At 36.9% G+C, this 8,768-nt stretch overlaps 1 protein-coding gene across 2 annotated transcripts in view; it reads left to right on the forward strand.

Annotated features, from left to right (window-relative positions):
- The window catches only part of PPAT (phosphoribosyl pyrophosphate amidotransferase), a 50,114-nt gene extending 41,404 nt beyond the window's left edge, over nt 1-8,710 (forward strand). Inside the window, exons 7-11 of one of the 2 annotated variants that reach the window (XM_042808038.1) lie at nt 1,710-1,861; nt 3,109-3,236; nt 3,543-3,764; nt 4,474-4,594; nt 5,991-8,624. In XM_042808038.1, the coding sequence (XP_042663972.1) occupies nt 1,710-1,861; nt 3,109-3,236; nt 3,543-3,764; nt 4,474-4,594; nt 5,991-6,166 (799 nt within the window). In that variant the 3' untranslated portion in view covers nt 6,167-8,624. Of the gene's footprint in view, nt 1-1,709; nt 1,862-3,108; nt 3,237-3,542; nt 3,765-4,473; nt 4,595-5,990 lie in introns of both variants that reach the window. The other variant, XM_042808037.1, reaches the window with a different exon arrangement.
- The last annotated feature ends 58 nt before the right edge of the window (nt 8,711-8,768 follow it).

The raw sequence follows: 8,768 nt of genomic DNA on the forward strand, positions 1-8,768 counted from the left end.
GGGGTTTTTTTGGCCAGTCCTGTTTTTTGCCAGTTTATTTAATTGAACAAATTAATGTAAAAGAAGAATTATGTGTTCAGAAAGTAACAGTAAAGATGACTTTACTGTTGTAAAGTAAATGCCTCTTACTTGTTGCTTTAAACCTAGTTATCCATATATCTTGTTAATTTTAGCCTGGCTTGCAGCAGAATCCTTGTATTGCAAAATAATTCTTCAACTATGAAAGGTTACATTTGTAGCTCACAGGCTAGACTAACCTGAACTATAGCATCTGCTGTCTGATGAGCCAGCCTCAGCCTCCTTCTTTGAAAATAACTGATGGGCACCTGAAACTATTTCCATGCCTGCAAACACCCATCACAGCCAAAACATTCATGTTACCTCTCTAGCTAAGATACATACTCCAAAAAGATACTTTCTCTGGACAAGAACAGAAGGGTAAGAGGCTCTTCGGGAGACTGCAAATTGATTTTCAGAAGTTTGGAGTGGAAGGCAGTTGTGAATTAGAACATAATTAAAATAATAAAGATTATGAAGAAGCATATTTAATTTCCTAATCAGACATTATAAAAATGTGCATTTGGGAACTAGACTAATAAGTAAAGTTTGATCCTCTTCAAATACAAAACGGAAAAATTGCATAAAGAACACAACTACTGAATAAAAAGAAATGTAAAGCAAAATTAGGAAGAAATGTGACTGAATAGAGGTCTTTTATTCCATTCTGCAGTGGTTTATTATAAGTGTGGTGTTCTGTTGCTGTAACTCCTGCCCTGTCTCTGTAGGAACTATTAGCTGTTGGTAACAGGGGCTTTCCTGAGACAATTTATTCTACATATGGATAAGAATAACCATTTCCTGAATCTTCAAAATCTCTGTTAAGAGAAGCATACCATGTAGGACCGTCAGCTGAAGCCTGTGGGTTTTAAAAAAAGCAATTTTGTCTAAACTTCTGCTGTAGCTAGTGCTGCTGTCTTCTAATGCTAATATCTGATAAGTGAATAATTACAGATTTGCTCACCTCTGATTTATATGTCCAGAATATTTCAATATTTTGGGATAGATTTAGATTAAAAGTGTTGGAATAGCCACCTGAGGACTCACTAAAGGATCTAGAAAAATGTTTAACAAGGTTAAACATTGTAACATAATATACCTAATACTACTCCATATTTCTTCGGATATGAAAACTGAAATGTACAATTCCAGTCTGCTTTATGTCATTCAAGGGTAGCTGCATATCACCACTAGCTGGATATTTCTTTAGATATTGCCTTGTGGGGCAGGATTTTTTTGGCTACCATCTTTATTCTTGACTGTTTTTTAATATTGCATTACAGTGTTTATTAGCTGTCATAGAAAAGTCCTCTGGTATTGATCCAGGACTGAATTATTAAAATTTATTTAATCTGAATTAAGCCTGTACTTGACTGAGTACTGTATCTCTCACATATAGGATGAATATCATAATTATCTGGTACTAAGTATTAGTTTACTGCTTTTGGGTGTTAATTCAGACTGTTTTAGTAAGGGTCACTTGTCTTAGCGTGTTGGTCTTAAAATGCTCCAGGTCAAATCCTAAAATAGAAGCAAATTGTCATGTTAGAATGTTCAAAAGCATTTTTTCCTGTCAGTTGAATCTTGTTTATATTCTAAAACTATCATCCAGGTTCAGGACATTTCTAAATGCTATGTATTTCTCTTTCAAGGTACTATCGTGAGGTCCTTCCTGGAGAGATTGTGAAAATATCCAGATATGATGTTCAGACGCTGGATGTTGTACCAAGACCTGAAGGAGATCCATCAGCATTCTGCATCTTTGAATATGTTTATTTTGCAAGACCAGACAGTATTTTTGAAGGTAAGAAGATGTAACATGCAAAGCTCCCTAAACAGTGGGAGATGTTGTCCTGGAGAACAATGACTCTTGAAAGGATCTGGGATCATAGTAGGTTACCACTGAACGTGAGCTTGCAGAGCAGCACTGAGACAGAATGGGTTGGCACACTTCTTGAGGAGATAAAACTCCTCAGGAGGAGCATGTAGCATCTCCTTCCTGTTCCTGGCTGTGCATATGGCCTGTCAGGCTGCCTGTGTAGTCCTATGGAAGGGATGGAGACAGCCACAAACATGATTAAGGTAGAGGAAATATCCCTTAGAAGTGAGAGACTTAAGGAAGGAACTTTATTGGTTCTTGGAAAACTTCTTAAAAATGAGACTTATGAAATAAGATCTACAAAACAACTTTCATTTTGGCATTTTCTTTGCAAGAAAGGGTGATTTCAGGAAGATGTTTTTAATATAACTTGTAAATCTATGCATTATCTAAGTACTTGGGGTTGTCAGTCTAATGCTTTTATTATCATTTCAGTAGAAGTCCTCCAAAATTGTCTCAGTGACAAGGTATTAGCCAGGGCTCTCATACCTAACAAACAAGCTCTTTGCTTTCTACGGCCATGCCATCTGTTGATCTAATACAGCTCCCCACCCTTCTAAAGGCAGTTTCACCCTACATCCCTTTTTTTCATGATCCTCTTACCTTTCAGTATCCTAATTTCTTACAGTCCTTCGTACCACTGCTGTATCCTTTGCTGTGCTTCATCTCATCATAGTACTTCCAGTTCCCTTCCATGTTGCAAAATTTTTAAAATCTTAAAAGCTTCTGAGGCCTTCTATCCCCTTACGAGATTTGGGGTGAATTTTGCCAACTGATTCAAAGTTAGTAAGTGGGCAGAGGCAGACAGGATTGCACAAACTTTGTCTGCTGGAGAAACCAGCCTAAAAATAGAATATGCACATTATGAACAGGCAGGCGTAATTTCTACTTCTTTACTCCTGTAAATAGATTTTGTAACATGCACAGGGCCTTTAGTTACACGATTAGGGCAAACTGGATTTTAATTATCTGTGTAATGATATGAATGTGAATGTTAGAATATGATATTATGGGAAGAAGTGAAAAATTACCTTATGTGAGTGACTGCTTATTAGTTCTGGAGCTTTTCTCACTGACTTCTATGCCTGCAACTTGCCACAGAGATTTGTACAGCAAACTGAGAGGAAATACGAATTATGCATACCAGGAAACACACTTCTTGCTGTTCTTAGGTCAGATGGTGTATTCAGTCAGGAGAAGATGCGGGCAGCAGCTTGCTATTGAAGCTCCCGTGGAAGCAGACCTGGTCAGCACTGTTCCAGAGTCTGCAACCCCAGCAGCTCTTGGTTATGCTCAAAAGGTATATGTTAACTTGCTTTTTTTTTCCCCAAGCATATTTACACATATCCCTTTTTGTAATGGAGTTTAATGATATGGGTCATTAGCGTTTTGTGTTGATAAAGCTTTGTATCTTGAGTACACCTGGTACTCCTGTTGAGTCATCTGCACTTGTTTTTTCGGTTGTTATTCTACTATATTAAGATATTTCAAAGTTTTTTGATTACTGTGAAGTCCTACTAAGTCCTGAGGTTGCTTTGAAAAAACAGTAACTGAGAATAACCAGTTCTTTAGATACTAATTCTGTTTAATTGTCTCCTGTTTACAGTGTGGACTACCATATGTTGAAGTACTCTGTAAAAATCGGTATGTAGGAAGAACATTTATCCAGCCAAATATGAGGTTACGGCAACTTGGTGTTGCAAAGAAGTTTGGCGTTCTGTCTGATAATTTTAAAGGCAAGCGAGTTGTTATCATTGATGATTCCATTGTGAGGGGCAATACTATTTCACCTATAATAAAACTACTGAGAGAATCAGGAGCCAAAGAGGTAAGTTAATTTTCAGTCAGTACAATACAGATGTAAATAGAAGATTGGTGGGAGGGTAAAGCAGAAGGGTTTTGCCTTCATTTGTACTATATATTGTTGCCTTATTTAAAAGGACAAGTGTGCAAAAAAGTAATGGCTAGTGCCTGTTTATTGTGAAGACAGGTTAAAAAGTCTCCTTTGTGTGACTGATGTTGGGGTGATTAAGGGGAGAGGAGCAGGTCTCCATTTATAAAGCACTGTCTGGCAAATAAAGAGAGAATGGAAAACAAATTAGTTAAGATCAGAAAATCAAGCATTGGTGTGGTATCCCTGACGTATGTGTGACTTGTGACACTGAATTAAGTACAACCACATACTGCAGTAAATACCACGTGCCTTAAGTCACCAGAGCACAATTTTTTTAATTGATTAAGATTTTTTTAATTGAAATGGAGTGTGCAAGTCTGTCACTGGAACAAAAATGTTCTGTGTATTTGACTCTGTAAACTGAAACATGGGCATCAAGGATTGAACACCATAGAATAAAAGCAAAATCAGGATGGCACCTTTCAATAACATTAGGAAATACTTTTAACCCTTCCATGCCTTTTGTGCAGTGCTGTGTTCTGTTCTTTGTGATGATTAGGCAGAACTGGGATTTTGCTATTGTGCTATGATCTGCTGACCTTCACCTCAGAGCAGTCTGGTTTGAAACTGTATTTTTATTCAGGTGCACATTCGTGTGGCTTCACCTCCCATAAGATTTCCTTGTTACATGGGAATAAACATTCCAACTAAAGAAGAACTCATTGCCAACAGACCTGAATTTCATGATCTTGCAAACTATATAGGTAAATGCTATTCTTTTTTTTTCTCAGAGAGAGTTTTCACCTGTAGGTATTTTACTGTCTACATCAAAATAAAGCACAACACATCATGGCAACAGTGGCAAAACTGACTAAAAAATCATCAGGTTGATAGACTAGATCTCTGCATTTTGAGTACCCTATGGATCAAACCAATTTAGCTACACACCTTTTTTTAACATAGTGAATTATATTTCTCCAAACAATAGAAAGATTAGAATAATTGAATAATCATAAGTTACAAGTAAGGTGTGTCAACATAGCTTTCCAATACTTAGAGCTCCTTCAAGTCCTTATAAACAAGGAGCTACTGCAGGCAAAATACCAGGAAGAAAATGTGTGGTGAAAATCTGTCCTGTAATGAAAAGCTAATGTAGTTTCACTTTCATGAGATATTCATAAAAAGATGTCCAGAATTTATAAACACCCACTGATTTTTCTACAAATTTATGTAAATAATTTTAACTGCATTATATATTTCACTTTGAAATAAATGACATTTGAAACTAATCAAAGAATGATAAATACACTCAAATCTCTAGAATGAGTCAAGTTTGCAGCAGAACAAAAGAAGAACCAACAGCTAATGTTGCCTGTGATGTGGTAAGTAACGTGCTCTTCATCAGGATATCAGCTAGAGAAGTCATGTGAAGGCATGTGAGTGAGGAGATCTACTATATATGGCCTATTGTGCTGCAAAGTATTTTTAAAAAATAATTAAGAAAATATCTGTGGTTGCAGTTAGGAAACTGTAAAATCTGATTTTCTGTTTTAAATACATTTTTTTCCCCAAAAATTATTGTGAAGGCATGGTGAAATATTCCAAGTTTGCGGGATCTCATTTTTAAGTATTATCCACAAAATAACGAGTGCAAACGATAGAAAGCTGATGATGTGAAAAGGCTAACAAACTCGCCTTTGGCTAGAACATTTGGATGAACTGCATACTGAATTTAACATGATGGTCTTCCCCTCCTCCAAGTCCCAGTAGGGGTTCGTAGTCCCAGAGGCATGTAGTTTGGGATGTACCAGCCACACAGAGATCTGCCTCCAGACCCGAACTACAGGGTAACTCTGGGAAACTGCGGGGAGTTTAGGGAGTCGTAATACGCACTCTGGACTTTGCTTCTATTTTTGCGGTATGCATGGCATGTTTGTTCCTGACTCAGAGCCTTCTGTCTAGATTTACTGAAACCTAGTCCACTCCCTGCACAAAGAATTTGAGAAGGGCAAGGCTTATTATTGTCTGATAATTCTTCATATCCCTTCTCTTAAGGTGAGGTGATCCACCGCCGCACAATAATGCGACTGCATTTCCAAAGAGCATTGCGTTTGGTACGATATTGCAGCTTTTAACTGATGAATCCTTTATTTTCTCTAGGAGCAGACAGTGTTGTCTATCTTTCTGTGGAAGGGCTGGTATCGTCCGTGCAAGAAAGCATCAAAGCAAGGCAAGAGAATGAGAACAGCCTTAAAACCCAGAAGTCGCGTGTTGGAAAGATTGGTCACTGCACAGCGTGTCTCACTGGAGAGTATCCCGTAGAGCTAGAATGGTGAATTTTTAGTGGATGGACATCAGTTCATCTGTCATTGAATGTACCTTTTTCAAAGACGCCTTCTTGCTGATAGTCTTACATTTAGGTAACACGGAAAGCTTATTACAACTAATTACTGTTACTAAAACACATCTTTACAGTAAATACTTACCGAAAGTCCGATGTGCTGATGAAAACAATGTAAGCAGATTAAAATCATATAGTTTTGATGCACAGTTGTGCGTTCTATTTTCTCGTAAAATATTATAAAAACCAAAGGTTTTTTAATTATGTAGCAGTCCCAGAGTTTTTTGTTTCGGTCTTGGCCTGAAAGATGTCCCTGTTAGACTTGTTCATAAATCGTGAATCATGTGGTATAATTTCAAAGTCTTAATGCAAAAGTATGTGGGGTTTGCTTTTCTCCTTAGGAAAAATACCAGATTCTGAAGAACCAAATTGTTTCCTCAGCAGTTCTGGCTTAGGCTTTTTATGAATAGAAGTACCTAACTTTTGCATATATAGCTAAACAGCCTTTATTAATCAAACCCTTTGTAACAGATTCTATGAACATAAAGTCTATCATATGATTTTTAAAAATGAAGACTCAGGGAAATTCTCAGCCAAAAGCTCTCTAATTTTATAACTTTAAAATTTTTTTTTGAAGTTCAAAAATCTATCTTCATGTGCTTTTATCAGTTGCCAGTAGGATGTGGAAGGAGAAAAAATACTTGGCACTGCCATTTTTTTCTGTTTTACGTCTTGTTTTCTCCAGGATAAGTCCTGACAATTTCTGAAGTCTGAGCTAATGCTTGGTGTGCTTTTCGTATGTCAACATCCAAACTAAACTGAAAAATAAAGTCACTTTTCATTTTTAACAGTAAAAACAATGTGTCAGCTGAAGATTATGAGTTGTTTGGGGTATGGTCTTATTTTACTACATTACTGCTGTTACAATAATTGCAATGGTTTTTCTAAAAAAAAAAAAAAAAGTGTTGAAGAACCATTAGCTATTCAATGCCTTGTATTTTTTAATTGGTCACAATTACATGGTTACTTGTATACGTGAAGATGACTTAGACAATGAACCACTAGCTGAAAATGGAAATGCACCTTTTGAAAACTACTGCAAAGTTATGCACAATTGTAAAAATATTTTGTATACCTCAGGTTTTTTCACTGAATATCAGCAATTTAATTTTAGATTTTCTATTTAATATAGTGTATTTTGGCCTTATAATTATTTGTGGCACTATTAAAAAAAAAAGTTTAAGAGCTTCTTCCTTCCCCACCGTCTTCCACATAGTTGAGAATTACAGCACTGATTATTAAATTCAAAAGGGATCTTTCTTACATGGGATTTGTAGCAATTGTGCCTGATAGACAATCAAAACACACAAGTCCCAATTCAAGAAAGCATGTATGTACATTTAATGAGGTCAAGACTTTGCCTTGTGCAGTGGAATTGGAACTTACTTGCAGGCAAGCCTATGGGAGAATCTAGATTTTCATGAGCATTGGGCTCTGTGTGTTCTTCACCAAAGCCCAGATCTGCACATTGGGGGACGTATGTGAATCTCTTCTGTCTGATTAGCAAGTTTGTTTTTTTAACAGAACTGTAACAGTTCATCTGGATACTAAATTGAGCAAAAAAAGAAGAGGTTGGAGTCACTCTGACTTCCCCTCTCTTCCAGATTAACCAGGTAGGAGTGTGAGAAAATAGAAAAACTGTCATTAACATTTTTCACCTTTATTCTTTCATGCCCTCAAAAAAAGCAATGACTTTTAAAAGAAGGGATAAGTCAAGCTCTTAGGTTATAGATACGTGTGAGGAGCCCTTTCTACTTGAGATAACAGTTTAGGTGCACAGATTAACAAGGTTGCAAGCAGAAGTCTTATCAATTTATCTGACATTGTCAATAGAACAGACTGTAAATGAAACTTGTGCAAGTACTCTAACATGTTTTCAACAAAACTGGTATTTTTGAAGTCTGGCAATAATTGGTTAAATGTCATTTGAGCATTAGGTGACACAAGTCTGATTTCATTGAGTCCTAATGCTTTTTCCCCTCCGTGTTATGCATGTGAAATGACAGGGTCTTCTATGGTACGCACTGTCATTTTTAGAAGCACTACATGCCTAATCTTTAGTACCTATTTTTCAAAACCTTAAGATAAAGGGAAGATGCTGTTCAAGTGTCACTTTATTCCCCAACAACTGGATTTATGCTTCAGATTACCAGGCCGTTTTTTATCACATACACCAGACACACACACACATGCAGTGAGCATGTTTGAGGGAGCAAACCCTGGGTTTAGGTGTTGTTATTTGTATTATTTTCATGTTTTACTGTGAAACTGTTTCTGCTGTATTACCAATGTGCAACTGTGCCAAATTATCGTTTACAAAATGTGACAAAACTGTAGAAAGCAAATGTCTCAACTTTTCCCATGCTTAATATTAAAAACGGTTATGAACTGGTCTTCTCGTTCTCTCCCTTCACTGCACTCGCTGGCACTACGCATCGAAGCTTTCTTTAATAAAGTCACGCTGACAGCGCACCTCGAAGCTGAAGTAATTTCGTGTTTCATATTGAGCCACCCACCGTTGTCCCGTGCCCCCTCCC

Source organism: Tyto alba, unplaced genomic scaffold (assembly GCF_018691265.1).
Source record: "Tyto alba isolate M040663 unplaced genomic scaffold, T.alba_DEE_v4.0 Super-Scaffold_6, whole genome shotgun sequence".
NCBI classification, from domain to species: Eukaryota; Metazoa; Chordata; class Aves; order Strigiformes; family Tytonidae; genus Tyto; species Tyto alba.